At 51.0% G+C, this 18,410-nt stretch overlaps 1 protein-coding gene across 2 annotated transcripts in view; it reads right to left on the bottom strand.

Moving 5' to 3' along the window:
- Nucleotides 1-17,974, bottom strand: part of MYH14 (myosin heavy chain 14) — an 87,947-nt gene extending 69,973 nt beyond the window's left edge. For both annotated transcript variants that reach the window (XM_061139883.1, XM_061139884.1), the window contains exons 1-3: nucleotides 17,842-17,974; nucleotides 8,685-8,768; nucleotides 1,239-1,649 (exon numbers count right to left, since the gene is read on the bottom strand). In XM_061139883.1, coding sequence (XP_060995866.1) covers nucleotides 1,239-1,649; nucleotides 8,685-8,768; nucleotides 17,842-17,925 — 579 coding nt within the window. In that variant the 5' untranslated portion in view covers nucleotides 17,926-17,974. The remainder of the gene's footprint in view (nucleotides 1-1,238; nucleotides 1,650-8,684; nucleotides 8,769-17,841) is intronic.
- Between the last annotated feature and the right edge of the window lie 436 nt (nucleotides 17,975-18,410).

Raw genomic sequence — 18,410 nt, 5'->3', positions numbered from 1 at the left:
GCTTTTCTTGAGAGGCCAGTTTCAATGAGCAAGGCAGTGAGACTCCAGCCCTCTAAGCTGATATTCAGAGTGTGACTCTGGGGCCAGCTGCCTGGGTTCAAATCCTTCATGTCCATGTGACCTGGGACCCAAGTCACTTAACATTCCCAAAACATCAGGCGATAAGGACAAGTCCCCAGCCCAGAAGTGAGCTGATAACCCACAGGCAGTACTTAGAACAGTGCTTGGCACATCGTAAGTACTCGATAAATATTTGCTAGCCACCCATGATCATTATTTCTCATTATTACTGTCGACATTCCTTGTCAACATCTCTAATCCTGTTTGCTCTGAAGGACACTCTGGCTGCCCATTAGAACCACCCTGGAAGCTTATTAAAAATACCAGTGCTCACGTCACACCCCCAGAGAGTCTGATTCAAACGGGGTGGGGCAGGGCTCCAGTGCTGGTATTTTGTAAAAATTCCACAGCTGACTGTAACAAGAAGGCAGAGCTAAGAACCACAGCCCTACTCCACCTGCTTGCTGTTAAGATTAAACAGTGTGAGACATTAAAAGGTTAACAGTGACTAGGCCACAGTCAATCTTGCTATGACCAGTCCTGTCTTAATCCTAAAAGGCCCTAATAGCAAAGTGGTGGAGCCTGGAGCCAGACTACCAAGCCCAACTGAGTGACCTTGGTCAAGGAATTTGACTTTTCTGTGCCTCAGTTTCTTTATCTGTAACCTGGGGACAAAGTGCTTTATAATTGTGCAAGTGTATTGAAACAATATATTTAGAGTGCCTTGCTTGCTCACTCAGTCGCTTCAGTCAAGTCCGACTCTCCCGGACCCCAGGGACTGTAGCCTGCCGGGCTCCCCTGTCCACAGGGTTTCCCAGGCAAGAATACTGGAGTGGGTTGCCATTTCCTTCTCCAGGGGAACTTCCCCACCCAGGGATCGAACCTGCTTCTTCTGGGGCTTCTGCATTGCAGGAGGATTCTTTACCACTGAGCCACAGGGGAAGGAAGCCCAGTAAGGACCATCTACTGTATAATACTATGAGACACCTGCAGTGGGGTCTGACGTAGTCCTGGTAATCCAATAATTTATCATTCAGCAACTAAGGGTGGGCATCGTCACCCGACCTGAGGGGAGAATTAGAAGCAGCCTCAGGTCGGTTCCAGCTGGGGTGCTGACACCCAGCCCCCGCAGCACCCCCAGCCCGGGCAAGGCCCTCCTGGGGAAGGAGGCCACTCACGTAGATGAGGCCGGAGTAGTAGCGCTCGCGGAGGTTGTGCAGCACCGAGGCCTCATTGAGGCAGGTCAGCTCGGCCATGTCCTCAGCCTTGCTGAACTTGGGCGGGTTCATGCGCTGGATCTGGTCGCGGGGCAGCCGCAGCCGCCGGCCGCTCTCCGCCAGCTCCACCTCGGCCTCCTCGTCGCCCTCGTGCCGCAGCGCCGCCGCCTCGAAGCCGTGCAGCTCTGAAGGCACCCAGACCAGGCGCCGTGCCGTCCACTCCACCTGCGGGGACGCGGCCGAGCCCCCGGGCCCGCTGCCCACGCCCGGCCCGCGCGGCGCGAACAGGAACGGCTGCGCGGCCTCGGGCACTGGGCCCGGCCTGGGGGGCGCCTTCCGACCCGGCACCGACACGGTCACTGCTGCCATGGTCTGCAGGGAGAGAGCAGAGGACCAGGGTCACGGAGGGGTTCCATCCCCACCCCAGATCCCCCAGACAGTCGCCACTGCCTTCTCCACCAGACCTCAATTTACACTTCTGCAAAATGGGTTCACAGACCTTTTTCACCCATTCCACCATCCACCTCTCTATCCATTCATTCATTCAATAATTCGCATGTGTGTGGCTGGACCAGGAGGCTTCCGGGATCTTGATTCCCCGATCAGGGACTGAACAGGGGTCACTGGCACTGAAAGCTGGGGGTCCTAACCACTAAACCGCCAGCGAATTCCCAATTCAATAATTCTTGAATAACAACCTGAATGTCCATTGACAGATGAATGAATAAAGATGTGGTACATATATGCAATGGAATGCTACTCAGCCATTCAAAAAATAGAATGAAGCAATGCTATTTGCAGCAACATGGATGGACCTAGGGGTTATCGTATTAAATGAATTATCAGACAGAGAAAGACAAATACCATATGATATAACTTATATATGGAATCTAAAATATGTAACAAATATACTTATCTAGGAAAAGAGAAACAGACTCACAGACATAGAGAATACACTTGTGGAGGTCAAGGGGTAGGGGATGAGGGAGGCAAGGATTGGAAGTTTGGGATTAGCAGATGCCAACTATTATAGATAGAATGGATAAACAACAAGGTCCTACAGTACAGTCCAGGGAACTCTATTCAATATAGAGTGATAAACCATAATGGAAAAGAATATATATGTATAACTGAATCACTTTTCTATACAGAAGAAATTAACACAACATTGTAAATCAACTATATTTCAATAAAATAAATTTTCTAAAAATAATTCTTTTCTAAAAATAATTCTGTTCAAGGTGTCAGTCATATAGCAAAGAATAAGCCAGAAAAAGATTCCTGCCTTCCTAAGGTGTTTACATTCTAGCCCTGATCTGGCTATCATAGGAGCCAAGGCCATGTGCGGCTACTGGAGAGTTGAAATGGAGAATCCATGCTGAGATGGGTTCTGAGTGTTAAGACACACACCTGATTTCAAAAACAGCACAACAAAAAGCTCACTCGTGTTTCTTACATTTGGTAACATATTGCATTAAAAAAATACATCATTAGCGCTTACGTCACTTGTTCCTTTTTATTTCTTTATTTTTAATGTGGCTAGAAAATTTTAAATTACACATTTGGCTTGCATTGTGTTTCTGTGAGTTAGTGCTGCTCTAATCCCAGGAGACAGATTCAAAGATAAATCAGTAAATTATACAGTATGTTAAATGATGATACATGCCAAGGGGAAAAATGAAGCAGAGAACAGGGACTGTTATGGTTGAGAGGCATTGAAGTTTTAATTGGGGTGGCCAAGGAAAGCCTCTCTGATGTGGCATCTGAATAAAGACCTGAGGGAGATGAAGGGAGCAGGCCATGGGAATGTCAGACAAAACAGCATTCCAGGCTGGGAAAATAGCTCATGCAAAGGCCCTGGGGCAGGCATGTGCCTCTATGTCTGTGGCCCTCATTGTGAGAGGCCAGTGTGGCTGGAGCCAGGTAACCCAGGGAGGAAGGGTGGTAGGTAAGGAAAGATTAGGGACAAAGAGGGTCAGACTGGGTCACGCTGAGGAACTTGACCTCATAGATGTAAGCCCTAGGAGGGTGTCAACCTGATTTCTGTAACTCAGGTTCTCTCACCACCTCTGGGCTACCCCAGAACAGACCTGAATTTCATCACTCCGTTAGCAGTGGCTTTCTTCCCTGCAACCTCAAATCCTTCTCTTTACCATGGGCTGGCCCCATTCATTAACTTCTGCATTCATTCAACATTCCCTGAAGTTTTCTTAAGTCCTGAGCTCTGCCCAGAGTGTCTGGGGATCCAGAGATGAGTCAGGCCCTGCTTCGAGGAGCACCTGGTCTGGGGTCAATCTGGTCTCAGACACATCTCCAACAGTCACAAGCCAAGATGAGCTTTCAGATCTGAGCTAGCCTGTGCTAGACCCCTTCCCGCCCTTAAAGGGGCTGCAGACCAGCAGGAACAGGGCTTGGCAATTCCAGAGCAGTTTAAGCACCCGTGAGGAAAACCATGCCCCCTGTCCCTCACTGTGCCCGGCTTCTTCAGGAGCAGGACTCTGTTGTCTCCCACGGCCTCAAATGGCCACATCGCTGCCCACGCGCCAGTCACAGGACCCCCCAGTGCTCCGTCTGCCGCACCTTGGTGCTTCTGCCTCTGCCCTCCAGGCCCCCCAGCCCCACCTCAACATCTCTCTGGAGAAGTCCCTCCAAACACCCAGCTCCTCTCGGACATCTCCGGATCTGGCCTCATCAGGTTCTTGTCTTTCCCTTACCTGGACACTCAGCTCCAGGCCACACGCCCCTCTTACCCCCAGGCCCTCTCCCCACCACCAGTGGTCCCAGGCCTCCACCCTCACCCTATGACATTTGGTCCTGCTGCTCTCTGGCCTCAAACCCCAGGCCCCTGCATTCAAATAGCGGGCGTCTCCCGCCATCCGATGCCATATCTCTCTCCACTTCCCAGGCCCCAGGTCGCCCAGACTGACTCCAGGCCTCCTGAGTGGCCCTCATCCTTTCAGAGCCAAGTCCCATCCCTGGGACTTTACCCTCACCCTCACCCCACCCACTTCCTCTCCAGCTCACGGCCTTTGACCAGGAAGGGTTTGGGAGTTTTTTGCAATCACCCAGCCCTGTGCTTCCCCTCACTAGAGCCAAGAGTCTGAGTCCCCGGTCCAGCCTCCCTTAGACCCGGGAGTCCAGGCCCCCAGCCCCTCCTCCTCCAGACTCAGGAATCTGGGCCCCCAGCCCCTCCTCCTCCAGACCCAGGAGTCTGGGCCCCCAGCGGACTATATTTTCAGGAACGCTCAGGCCTCTCCTCCTTTGGACCTGTGAATTCCAGCCCCCTCACCTCACTGCAGCCGGCTAGAGGCGAAGAGGCTAGAGATGAAGACGCCTGGGACCAGCTTCTGAGGGCTGATAACAGCTCTGATGGGGTGGCCTGGCCCTCTGGCAGCCCCACCCTCCTTAACCAGCAGGAACACCTCTGCCAGGACTCATTTCTGTCACCAGTGCAGGTGAAAGCACCTGCCTGGGAGGGGCAGGGACTGCTGGCTGGAAAGGAGAAGGAGCCAGGGATCCGCCCCTGAGGCAGGGGTTGGGGCCCTTGGCATCCAGCCCTCTGACCTCACTCTAGTGCTAGGATCCAAGGGTACTCTCTGCCCCCAGACTCAGAAATCTGGGCATCCAACCCCTCCTCCCTCAGACCCAGAAGTTCAGGCTCCCAGCCCCCTCTTCCCTCAAGATGCACACATTCCAGCTCTCAGGGGAGTCCAGTTCCCAGCGCCTTCCTCCCTGGAGACCCATGAGCCCAGCCTCCCAGAGCCGTCCTTAACCAGACCTGGGGTTCCTGGCCCCCGACTCCCTCCTCAGATCCCGGAATCCCAGCGCCCAACCCCCATCTCCCTAAGACCCAAGTGCCTCACTCCGCGGACCCTCCGGGCTACCTGGGGGGCGCCGGCTGGTACAGGAAGCGGGAAGCTGGGGAGGGGGCCCAGGAATCCCCCGGCCTCTTCAGAGCTCCCAGGTGCGGCTATCTCGGCGGTCCAGCGCGGGGCGGGGCCACGTCGCGTCACCGGGAGGGAGCCCGGCTCTGATGTCACCTAGCACCTGCCCGGCTGGGGAAGGGGGTGGATCCCGGAGTTGCCCTAGACAGGGGGATGGGGAGAGGCGGGGATGAGCCTGTTGCCAGGTGGGCGGCGGCGGCGGCGGCGGCGGCGCCAGGGCCCCTCCTCCTTTGGGCGAGCAAAGGTCAAGGGCCCGCAGCGGAGAAGGCTGAGGACACCAGGGGTTCGAATCCCGCTCAAGCTTTCTGGGCTTTGGCTTTCCTCTTCGCGAATGGAGGCCAATGAAATGAATAAACCCATATGGGAGAAAGTGCCCAGCCCAGCGTTTAAACAAGCAATGCAAGGAGACATCATTTAATAACGCAGAACTTTAGTTTCTTCAACCCTGGAAACGGGGGGCGGTTTCGATCCACAGGGAGATCGAGAAGTACCGAAGAAGACGAGAACATGCTTTTCTAGACTCTGGAGCTTCAGTTCTCTGAATCGAGGACTAAATAATGGTAACTAAGCGCACCTACTATGGGCCGAGGGTTTTCCTGCTTTTAGAACAGTTGACCAAACTCATAGAATGATCTCAAAAACCAGTGAGATAAGGACAATCAGTATCTCCATTTCTCTGGAGAAACTGAGGCATGGAGAGGTGAAGGAAGTAACCGGCTCAAGGTCACACAGCCAGTAAGAAGGAGGGTGGGGTACAAGCCCATACCATTTTCTCAAGAGGAGATTTGGGCGGAACCCGTAGTAGGTCCTCAAAGATGTCAATTTCCTCTTCCCAGGTGGTAACTCTCAACCTCCTTCCCCATCTACTTCTTAGGAACTACAGCCTTCCTTAGCGGACTACTGTTGGATTAAAAAGGTTAAGGAACCCAGCACACAGTAGGTCTTCAAAGTGTTGTTCTCAGCCCTGTCGCCCTGCAGTCACCACCTCTGTGCAGCCTGTTTTTCTTCCCCTGTTAAATGGGTGCAATACAACCCATCTCGAGTTAATATAATCTAAAGTTAATTATTTAGTTATAAAAATAAAAGTGCCCAAGTACATCGCGGGGGCTCAAAGATGTCTTTCCCCACCCCTCAGCTCTGCCAGTCACGATGATCCCTGTCTCCGGTCCGCGAGTTTTACACGTGAAGACAGAGACACAGTCATCGAGGGCGGGGGATTGAAGGCAATGACTCAGTATTAAAGCGTCCAATGTCCCAAAAGCGAGCCTCAGTTTCCCCATCTGCGAAACAGGCCTGGGGCCTCCAGGGAGGACCCCGACCCGGCCTCTCCTAGAGGAGGAACTCGAGTTGTGGGGGCGAGTGGAGACGCCCAGCGCCACCCGGTCCCCTGGCCCCCCGCTGCCGTCCGGCTGAGCGCAAGGTGAGTGTCCACGTCACCGCCCCTCCCCCGCAGCTCGCGTCGGCCTCCGGAGCCCCGACCGCAACCCCGGAGCTGCAGCCTCCCGGGACCCAGTTCCACTCCCCGCCGCCTCAAGCGGGCAGCGGGCCCCGGGCACTCACCGGCTTCCAGGGCCGTCCCGAGGCTTCGGCCTGGGGAGAAGGAGGGGCGGGCCAGCCAAGAAAGCCCCGCCCGCACAAGCGCAACAGGGGCCAATCGGCGCCCGCTGCGACAAGCTATGGACTCGCCCACAGGGTGCGCACCCGCCAATCAAGAGGAGCGGCTGGCGGGCGGGGCCAATCAGAAGTTGCCGGAGTGTGCCAGCCGTGGGAAAAGAACGGCTCCGGAGCGTGGAGCTAGGCGGCACGGTCGCAGGCAAGACCCGAAGCCTGACAGGCAGGGGGTCCGACCAATGGCGAGGCACAAGGGGCGGCCAGGGGCGGGAAGCCCAAGGGACCCGGGTGAATGAGCCGCTTTGTGCACCAGTCATGAATGAGGGCCTTTGTAAGGGTCGGCGTGGGGGGGTGGGGTGGGGGGCGGCCGGAGGCCGGAATGCCTGGGTCCCCCGGGAGCCGGCAGGCATGAGAGAAGGGCGAGAGAATTCACTTTTGTCAAACACCGACCGCGTACCACCAGGCACTCTCCAGGTTCTCACCCACCCAGAGGTGTGGGCATTACTGTCAGTAATGATAATAATGATCATTTATTGAGTGCCTGATGTGTGCCAGGAGCTGTGCTAAGCGCTTTACCCGCATGATCTCATTTAATCCTTACAACTACCCCCTTGGAATTAGTGCTGTTAAGATCTTCATCTTCCAGATGAGGTAAACCGAAGCTTAGAACGAGGATGTCTAATTGCTGGAAGTTATAGAGCTGGCAAGTGGCAGACCAAGGACTCAGATCCTTCCAAATCTGACGCCAGAACTTGCGCTCTTAACCACCAGGCTACACCCAGACGTTGGTTAATGCTTCCCAAGTGATAGATGGGAAAACAGAGGCTCGGGAGAGAGGTAGACACTTTCCCAAGGCCACAAAGTGAAGGCTCCTCTGAACTCTGAGGTGGTGCCCAAGTCTGGAGCTAGCATGTTGCTGGTGAGCCGTGTACCATGGTCTCTGAGCTGTGTCCCGATTTTACAGGTGTACACTGAGACTTCAGGAGGGGTGAGCAGCTAGGCTTGAGGAGAGGGAGGGGAGGGTGGACTACACTGCACTCAAGTCCCAGCCAGCCTGCCAACCTGTCTCCACTGCTCAGCAGCTGTGGGGGCTTGAGCCGGTTGCTGGCCGTTTTTTGAGGTTCTGTTTATTTTCTATGTCTGTCAAATGGAGAGGATGATCTCTCTGCCCCCACCTTCCCCATCCCCTCCCCCCAGAGCCTATTGCCAATGGGATCCTGTCAAACTTTGTCCAGACTGCACCCCTCCTCTGCTCAGAACCTTTCATGGCTCCTTGTCAGAGTAAAAGCCAAAGTCCTCACTGTGGCCCACAAGACCCTGCATGATGTGGTCCCAGGGGGCCCTGTGTGAAAGCAACTCCCCTTCATTCAGCTCCAGGGATACAGGCTTTCCAGCTGTTCCTCAACTCCTCAAACACTCCCCAGGCTTGGTTCTGCCTCAGGGCCTTTGCACTGGCACTTTCTTCCCACAGACCTTGCATGGCTGCCCCACCTCACATCATCAGGTCATATCCAGTGTCACCTCCTCCAGAAAAGTGTGATAGTCCCTCAGTCGTGTCCGACTCTTTGCGACCCCATGGACTGTAACCCACCAGGTTCCTCTGTCCAGGGGATTCTCCAAGCTAGAATACTGGAGTGGGTTGCCATTCCTTTCTTCAAGGGATCTTCCCGCCCCAGGGATGGTACCCAGGTCTCCTGCATTGCAGGAGAATTCTTTACCATCTGAGCCACCAGGGAAGCATACACCTCCTCCAGAAGGCCTTTTCCAACCATCCTGTAGAAAACATTTCACTTTCTTCCTTTGACTTCCTTAGATTTTTTCCCTCATAGCACTAGAAGAGATGTTTGTTTACCTTTTTATCTTCTATCTCCCCACTAGAACGTGAGTCCCACGAGGGCGAGGATCTTTCTTTTGCTCTGAGCTGGATTCTCAGGCCCTGGCACACAAGAGGAACTCCGTAAGTGTTTGTTGAACCAACAGTAACAAGTCCTTGTGTGAATTAAATGAGTTAATATGTGCAAAGAGCTGTCCTAGCATGGAGGAAAGATTAAATAAACAAATTATTATTACTATCATTATTTATTGCTCTACAAACAGTCTTCTGATAGCATGCAGGAGAGAACCAATAGAGAAAGAGAAAGAACAAGGGAAAGAAGCTGGAGAAAGGGGAAAGTTGACAGGTAAGAGATGGAGCGTGAAGGAACAGAAGGAAAGAGCTGGTGCTGGGATGAGGGCAGACACCGGTGACGGCATTCAACTCCCAGCACCTACACTCAGCCAGAGCAAAGGTGAGTCCTTATAGGCAAGAAGCTTTGAGATTGCCATAGTCACTGCCCATTTCTTTGCAGATGGGCAAACGGTTCCACGGAGGGGAGGACCTTTCCAAGGATATCCTCAGTGATTATACAGTTCACGTGTACGAAGGCTAACTGTGTGCTGGGAGCATGACCATCATCATGTTGATGCCTCCTCATGCCAGTCCTGTGAGCTGGCACTGTCATTATCTCCACTTTCAGGCCTGCAACGTGCCCAGGGTCTCCTGTCTGCTCTTGAAGGTAGATCTGGTCTCAGACTGTGGTAGGTCAGACCCCTGAGCCTGTGCTCCTAGCCAAGACTCCCAGACAGAGAGGAGAGCACCTGTTACCCTAGCCAGCATGCCCACCATGGAGTCCTCTTGCCATGAGGCTAACGGGAGCTGCTGTCTATTGCGTGCCGACTGTGCACTGGACATTGTGGCCTTTGTGTGCATCTAACTCATTGGATTCTCTCAACAATCCTATGAGATTGGTGCTTTCATTATCTGCATTTGATTAATAGAAAACTGAGGCACAAATAAGTGATAATCCCATGTGCCCCAGAGAAGAGTGTGGACTGGGACACAACAGAAATTCAAGTGGGAATGAAACTTCTGGCGTGTACATTCTAACCATTTTCTACCTGGTAACTGGTGATGTCATCATTCCCACCCAGGGTCTAAACTGGAGATGCCATTCTTTCTGCTCAATCTATAGGGTAATTGATGACATCACTAAATGATAATAGGATGCCTGTTGCTAAGCACTTTTAATAGTTGCTGATGTTTACTGAATGCTGACTCTGCCGGGTGGGCTTCCCTGGTGGCTTAGCGGTAAAGAATCCGCCTGCAATGTAGGAGATGTGGGTTTGATTCATGACTTGGGAAGATCTCCTGGAGAAGGAAATGGCAACCCACTGCAGTATTCTTGCCTGGGAAATCCCATGGACAGAGGAGCCCATGGAGAGAGGAGTCTGGTGGGCTATATATAGTTCATGGGATCGCAAAAGTATGGGACACGACTTAGCGACTAAACAATTGTGTGCCAGGCACAGTTCTAAGCTGTTTGTATGTATTAATCCCACGATCCTCCCAATAACTCTAAGTGGTAGGTGCTAGTCATACCCATTTTACGGTGAGGACACTAAGGGAAACCTACCCAAGACCACACAGTTAGAAAGTCTCTGGATTTGAGCCTCTGGATTTGAACACAAGCAATCTGGCCCCAGCATCTGGGGTGTGGATACCTATGTGAGATCACCAGAATATACACCAAGTCAGAAGGAGGCACCCTGCTCCCTCAAAGCCCTCCATCTGGCCTCCATCCACGTCTGAAAGAGAGGGTCCTCAGAATAAAACTTGAAACTCATTCCCTTGATGGTCAAGTCATCCCCAACACGGATGATGGATGGATGCATCCCACCATGCATCCATCTCTTCACCCCCGGCACTGGGACTGTCTCCACTAAACTGTGAGTTCCCAGCCTTCAGGGACTGGCTCTAATTTCTCTGTGGATCCTGAGGGTGCAGGACAAACTGCAGTAAAGAAGGAACTCAGAAAGTGAGGATGGATAGAATACTGTGATCAATGTGTGTAAGAAGAAAAGGAAATAGGAGTGTGGGAGCTTTCTCAGTTCCCAGAGGGATTCATGCCAGCTGGCACAGCCCCATTATTCTTAACTCAAAACTGCCTCATTATGCAGAATCTGAGTAATGGGCAGCAGAAGCATGGGGGGAAAAATCAGCTGGGACCTAAATCATGTACAAAAACAAAACTTTGGAGTTGACAGGAGAGGAGACAGGAAAGTCAGGGTGGGGGGGGGCTTCTCTATGGAAGAGGGTTTGGGGGATTTTTTTTAAGTTAGAAAGAAATAGGGGGAGCAGTTTCCATGCCTGGCAGGGGTAAAGGAGCCCCAAGTCTTAACAAAGAAAAATAAAAGGACAAAGAGTATGCGAAGTTTCTCTGTGTGTCCTGACTGTATTCCTGCCCGAGCAATTCCTCCGTGGCAGAGATGTGAATGGTTCCAGTATTTTATTTTTGGTCCCTGGGCTGTTGTTCTCCCGCATGTGACTGGAACTGGCTCTGAGACAAGAGCAAGCTGGCAGCCTTGTGTGGGTCACAGATGAGAGACCAGCTCAGTTATGCGACAACCAATGTTTACTGAGTGCCTACTATGTACCAGGCCTTGTTCCAGACCAGGGGTCAGCACAGTTTTTCTGTAAAAGGCCAAACATTAAATATTTTCAGGTTTGAGAGCCAAATGGTCTCTGCTGTAACTACTCTACTTAGCAGGAAAGCCACCATAGATAATACGTGAACAAGTGGGTGTGGGTTTGTTTCAATAAAACTTTATTTATACAAATAGGAACCGCAAGGATTTAGCCTGTGGGTCATAGTTTGCAGACCCTTGTTCCAGGAGTCAAGGAGGTGGAAGGAACAAAGACGTAGTTCCAGCCCTTAGAGAGTTCACATCGATCTACTCCTACATGGCGGGCAGAGGGAACCTGTTCACCCCTAAGTTAGATCTTGTCCCTCCTCTGCTCAGCGTCCACCCCTGGCTCCAGTCTCAAAGTTAAAGCAAGGTCCTACCCCACCTGGCCCACTTTGCCCACTCTCTACTCACAGCTTCCTCCCTCTCCCCCTTGATTACTTTGCTCCAGCCACGCTGGCCTGCTCAATGAATCTCCAACACACCAAGCTCAGCCCTGCCTTATGGCTTTCTCACACATCATTCTGTCTGTCCTGGAATGCAATTCCCTTAGAAAACCACTTGGCTCCCTCATCTCCTTTCAGCCGTTGCTCAGAGATCACTTTGTCCATGACGACTTATCTGAGCAACCTCTCCTCTGGATCACTAATACCTCTCACTCGTTCTGAATTTTCTTTGACCACAACACTCATGGGTGCAGGCTAAGTCGCTTCAGTCATGTCTGACTCTTTGTCACCCCATCAGGCTTCTCTATCCATGGGATTCTCCAGGCAAGAATACCGGAGTGGATTGCCATGCCCTATTCCAGGGGATCTTCCTGATCCAGGGATCAAACCCACATCTTTTACATCTCCTGCATTGGCAGGCAGGTTCTTTACCACTAGTGCCGCCTGGGAAGTCCACAACAACTCAGCATTCTCCAACCTGCCAGTAATTTACTTACTACACTTGTTGTCCAATGCCCCCCACTATAATATCAGCTCTGCACAGGTGAGGATTTTTGTCTGTCTTCCCGGTGCCTACAACAGAGCCTGGCACTCAGTCGACCCTCAAAAAATACTTGCCGAATGAATGCATGTGTTCTGGTGGTGGACACAGACACCAGACGAATGGACACACAATAAGAGAGTACAGTGACCAGTCGGGGTGAGTGCTACAAAGAAAAAGGAGTGGAGGGTAAGAGAGGGACAGTGTTGGGGGGTTCTTTAGAAAGAGCGTCAGGGAAGGCTCCCTGAGGAGGTGGCATTTGGAGTGAAAAGATCATATGACTTTGGATCTCTGAGGTGAGTGAAAGTCGCTCAGTTGTGTCTGACTCTTTGTGACCCCATTGGGCTATACAGTCCATGGAATTCTCCAGGCCAGAATACTGGAATAGGTAGCCTCTCCCTTCTCCAGGGAATGTTCCCAACGCAGGGATCAAACCCAGGTCTCCCACATTGCAGGTGGATTCTTTACCAGCTGAGCCACTAGGGAAGCCCAAGAATACTGGAGTGGGTAGCCTATCCCTTCTCCATGGGATCGTCCCAACCCAGGAATCACACCGGGGTCTCCTGCATTGACTTTGGATACTGATGAATAAATACATGAATGAGTGGGTGTGTAACTGATGGAATAAGTGGATAAATGAGGGCATAGATGACTGTTTGAACAGATGGATGGATGGATAGATGGATGGATGAATGAAGAGTATACACAATGAATAAGTGGGAAGATGGCTGGAGGAATCAATTAATGCATAAATGGAGGAAAAGCTGGACAAATGGATGGATGGGTGGATAAATGATCTTTCATGCCTCCATACCTTTGCACATGCTGTGCCTCCTACTCGTTACGCCCCTCTATCTATTCACCCAGGAAACTCCAGGTCAACTTCTCAAGGCCTGCTCTGTTCTCAGAGTGTATAGAGAGCTTCCTGGTCTCACTGCACCCAATGCCCCCCAGGAGTTTTCTCCCTCTCCTGTTGATGCTGTGATCACACTGGATTGGAATAATCTGTCTGTGAATACCTTTACAGACAGGCATCCTCCACCTCATTTCCTTAGCCAGATGTACCCCCCAGTAGAATCTGGTGTGTATTCTCCACAAAAAATTTACTATGTAATATTATGAATTTCCTGACCCATTGAAACTATTAATGATAAATATGTGTTGTTTTGAGTCACTAATTTTTTTTTTTTTCCGTTATGCAGCAACAGGGAACTGTCTTGGGTAGTAGGTTCAGAGAGGTGAAGCAACTTGCCCCAGATCACACAGCTAGAAAGTGACAGCGCTGGAAATTGAACCCAGGCAGTCTGACTCCAGAGTCTACGCACTTAGCCACTCTGCCATGCTCCTTTTAAGCCTTGAACTTGCTGGGACATTCTTGGCACCTCCGACCTTTACAAATGTCCACAGCATTGTCCTCCTGTGTGCTGTATCTGCCTAGAATATATCTGTTCCCATCACTGTCAGATCACGGTCAGTTCCTGCTCCCACTCCGGGCTCCCGTAGCCCTGCCCCTCCTCTAACATACTCTGACCTCCCTGGGTCCTGCCTGTTTGAGCCTGGCACTTCCTTGCCCACCAGATGGGGGTCTCTGAAAGATGAGAAGTGGATCGAACTCAGCACCTTGTCCCTGTACCCCTCGACACGGGGCCAGCTTCCCTGGAGTCTGCAGGAAACCATGACTTCTTGCTGATCAGTTTGGCTCTTCGCCTGGCCTTTATCATCTTTGGAAGAGGGTGCTAATTATAGCTGCCCTTTCTTGGGAGCTCGGGTGTGCCAACACCAGTTTAAATATTTTATACACAGGAACTCACTCAGATCATACATCAGTTCTAGGAGGCAGGTGCTGTCACAGTCCCCTCTCACAGATGAAGAAATCTGTGGCTGGGAGATGTCACCCCAGGCCTCACAGCTAGGAAGTGACAGGGCAGGACTCCAATCTGGGAACCCACTCAGCCAGCCGATGTCCTGTCCCCGAGTGAACCCCCAGAGGGGCCATCATGGTTACCTTGGGGTTTGCAGTCCCCAGCCTTCACTTGAGGACCTGACTCAAAAAGTGGGCTCCTGCACCCCACCCTAGAGGTGCCGATTAAGTAGACCTGAGTGGGGCCCAGGCACCTGCATTTCTACAAGTTCCCAGGTGATCTCGTGGTACGTGATTCTTGGTCATACCTGGGTCAAAGCATCTGGCATCATCCTTGATTCCTATTTTTTCCTCACCTCCAACATCCAACCCACATATTGTCAACTTGACCTTCAAAAAGTCTCCAGGATCTGATCCCTTGTTGCCCCATCCCCAGTGTGACCACTCCAGTCACATCCACCATGATCTCCTGCTTGGACCATGCAGTCACCTTCTTTCTGGTCCCCGTGCTTCTGCTCGTTGCCTCTCTCAGCCCGTTACCCTAAGTCAGCTCACGTCCCTCTGCTCAACGTTCTGCTGTGGTTCCCATCTCACTCAGAATAAAAGCAAAGTCCTCTCCGGGGCTCCAAGCCCTTCAGGATCTGGCCCGCTGTGTCCCCTCTTCGATCTCACCCCCCACCCTCTCCCCCTCACCTACGCTGCTCCAGCCTGTACGGTCCTGCCCACCATTCCTTGAACACACCCATGCTCCCACCTCAGGGCCTTTGCATGGGCTGTTCCCTCTGCCTGGAAAGCTCTCTCCCAGAGAGCAGCATGACTCTCTCCCTTCATTCACTCAGCTCTCTGCTTAAATGTCACTTTGGCAATGAGACCTTCTCTGACCACTCTGTTTACTATCACAACCAGCCCCCAGGCACCCCAACCCCCTTCACTTGTTCTCCTGTCTGTTTTCCTGTAGCACTTTGAACTGTCCATCATATTATGTCATTAACTTATTTACCACGTTTGGTATTTCCTGTCTGTCTCTCTTTGATCACAGGATATTCAGCCATATAGAGGATGGGGACTGTGCTTTATTCAAAACTCTGTCCCAACACATAGAACAGTTCCTTCAACCTGCTCAGCACTCCATAAATAGCTATGGCATGAATGAAATAAATCCTTTAAGAAATTCTGTTTGGCCTTCCCTGGCAGTACAACGGATAAGAATCCACCTGCCAGTTCGGGAGACACAAGTTCAGTCCCTGGTCCGGGAAGATTCTGCAACTACTGAGCCAGCTCTCTAGAGCCCGAGAGCCGCAACTCCTGAGCTGAGGTGCTGCAACTCCTGGAGCCTGCGTGCCCTCGAGCCTGTGGTCTTCAATAAGAGAAGCCACGGCAGTGAGAAGCCTGAGCACTGCAACGAAGCATAGCCCCCGCCTGCCACAGCTCGAGACAACCAGCGCCCAGCAACCAAGACCCGGGCAACCAAAACCAAAATAAATAAATAAAAGAGAAATTCTGCTCAAGCCGGTGGGATGATGGGGAACTTTTAGTTCCGGGTCATTTTTATAGGCTGCTGACGTTTTGCAAAACGACGACCATTACCTTATCATCAGGGAGGGAGGAAAGGTCACCAAGCTACTTTTAAAACATTCCTTCCCTTTCAAATTCAAATTTTTCATTACACAAGGTGGAAACAATTCAAATAAGAGGATAATATTTCTCTCGACCAGCATCTTCCTTCTCACTTCCCCTTTTGTATGTACCCGTGATAATACTTTGGTGAGGAGCCTTCTAAAAACATGTGCTATTTATTTACATCAGGCGTCTACTGCCTGTGTCTATAAATAAAGTTTCATTGGCACCTTGGTTTATGTATCATCTATGACTGCTTTCACACTACAAGGGCAGAGTTGAATTATGATAGAGATAGCGTGATGTTCGAAGCTGAAAAGATTTACTCTTTGAGACTTTACAGAAAGATTTTGCAACCTCTAATGAATACATAGAAGCAAGTATTTAAGGAAATATTCCCACTGATTTCTTATGTTCAGGCAATGGAATTATACTTGATATATTGAACTGTGACTTATTTTTCTAGCTTATCAATGTCTTGGGAGACTTTATGCTCCTACATTTCACCTTAATCTTTTTTGCACCTGCATAGTATTCCACAATCACAGTCTAATTCCTTTGACTTCTCTCCAATTGGTGGAGCTTTCAGTGATTTTCCAGGTTTCAACATTACAAAAGAAAGCCCAGTGAACGCCCTTCTTCCTCCTTCATTATGGACATGTAGAGATACTGCTGGGTCAAAGAGTATAATGCAGTTAAGATTTTAATAGAAGCTGTCAAACTGACATCCACAAAAATACTAGTTTCCTTTTTAGGAAAGAAAATGAAAAAGAAACCAATCTGGGTCAAGTATTTATTACCCGGCTGTTCTGTGAAAGTATCCACCCGTAGGGGAGGGGCTCCCCTATAATTTCCTGACCCCTGGACACACTGTGGACTTTCCCAGTCCTTTGCCCTGGCTGCTCCTTTCCCCACCCTTCTCTGCCTGGCTTGAAACGCTTCTAGGACCTCAAGATCCACCTTAGATGACTGGACAGAATTTTGTGACATCAACTAGGCACTAATCCTCTGTGTCAGCAACCCCATTTCTAAGTAGGTACCCACAGGAAAGCATGCACAGCTGACATAAGAGACAGGTGACACCCAAAGATGCCCAAGGCAGCAAGGTGGGTGGGAGCAGGACCTAGAGACAGCCACGGCGTCTGTTCCTTTGGGAATGGGCAGGTAAAAGGGAGAGGATTGCCCCACGGTGATCAAGAAGCAAAAAATCAGAGTTACATATGGAAAGAGGGAGAGATCCTAAGAACATATCAAGTGAAAACAGTGAGACCCAAAACCAGGTCTATAGCACCATTTAAAAGGTATAATTTATCTTTCATATCAATTTAGAAGATAGAGTCATACCAAGTCAGGCTGCCCGGTGTGCAAGCGATTATACATAAAGGATGCATGGATGTCAAATGTGTTGGCTTTGTTAAAAGGATACTGAGGAGGAGACAGGAGTGAGCAGGAGAATTAGAGAGAAAAAGAAAAAAGAAAGCAAAATAGAGTCTAGAGAAATGAGAGAGAGACCAGGACTGAAATTATGATGCAAGTCTGCATTTAACTCCATCCTCCATCTCAGGAGGTCATCTCTCCTCGGGGTTGGGGTCTCCCCAAACCCTCCACTCCTCCTTCCCTTGGTTCCCACCAATGCCTCATCTTACCCCTATTAGAATCCAAGTTCACTAGACTGAGACTGTCCATGTCTCCCCAACCAAAGCAGGAGCATTTGGAGGGTGGGGAACCAAGTCTGTGCCTCAGTTTTCCTCATCTGTAGAAAGGGGATAATGGTAACGGTAGCTACCTTACAGAGTTGTTGGGAGGTTAAATTAACTGATTCCGGTCCTGTGCTTGGCACAGTGAAATTGGCACATTTCAAGCACTCCATCACGGTGGGGGCTGTTATCAGATTATTAGCATCAATACTGGGATTGAGATTGGCCTCAGGACATTGGGAAAGGCCTCCCCCTTCAGGGGTCTTCCATGATTTCTGGCAGGGAGCTCTGCTGGTGTCTGGGGTCCCTCCAGTATAGCCTCTTCCCCACGTGGGTGCACTCACCTGTCGCTCTCCCCCACTGGGCGGGGAACTCCTCAAGGGCGGGGACCAGGGCTGGCTCCCCTTGGGTTCCTCAGAGCCCGACATAGCGGCCAGTGTCCCTCCGGCCTCCAGGACTGTCTTCCCACCTGAATGAAGTGCAGGCTGGGAGGGCAGATAAGGCAGGTGTATCATTAACGAATATATAGCAGGCTGTACATAATAATAGCCTGGTGACAAGGTAGAAACCATATATGGCAAGAGTCCCCATCTGGTTTCTACCTGCATCTTGCCTCCTCTCCTCCCCACTCCCCTGGATCGTCCCTGCATTCCATCCTTCTGGGTGCAGCTGGCCTGGGGCCCACCTCTGAGCCCCAGCCTGAGCCCATGCAAGGACCTCTCCTTGGAATGCCTGTCTTTCCCTTTCTTTCATTCCCACTGTAAGGTGATTCAGGCAATGCCCACAATTCACTCACATGAACTCACCTTTCCACACCGGACGATCCTTGCCTTTGTCATGGATCCCTTCTGATAAAACCTACAGACTCTTTCTCAGAATGGTCATGTTGGGTTCATGGAGGTATAATTTATTT

This window comes from Dama dama, chromosome 4 (genome assembly GCF_033118175.1).
Source record: "Dama dama isolate Ldn47 chromosome 4, ASM3311817v1, whole genome shotgun sequence".
Lineage (NCBI taxonomy): Eukaryota > Metazoa > Chordata > Mammalia > Artiodactyla > Cervidae > Dama > Dama dama.
This window is presented reverse-complemented; position numbering and strand designations above follow the sequence as displayed.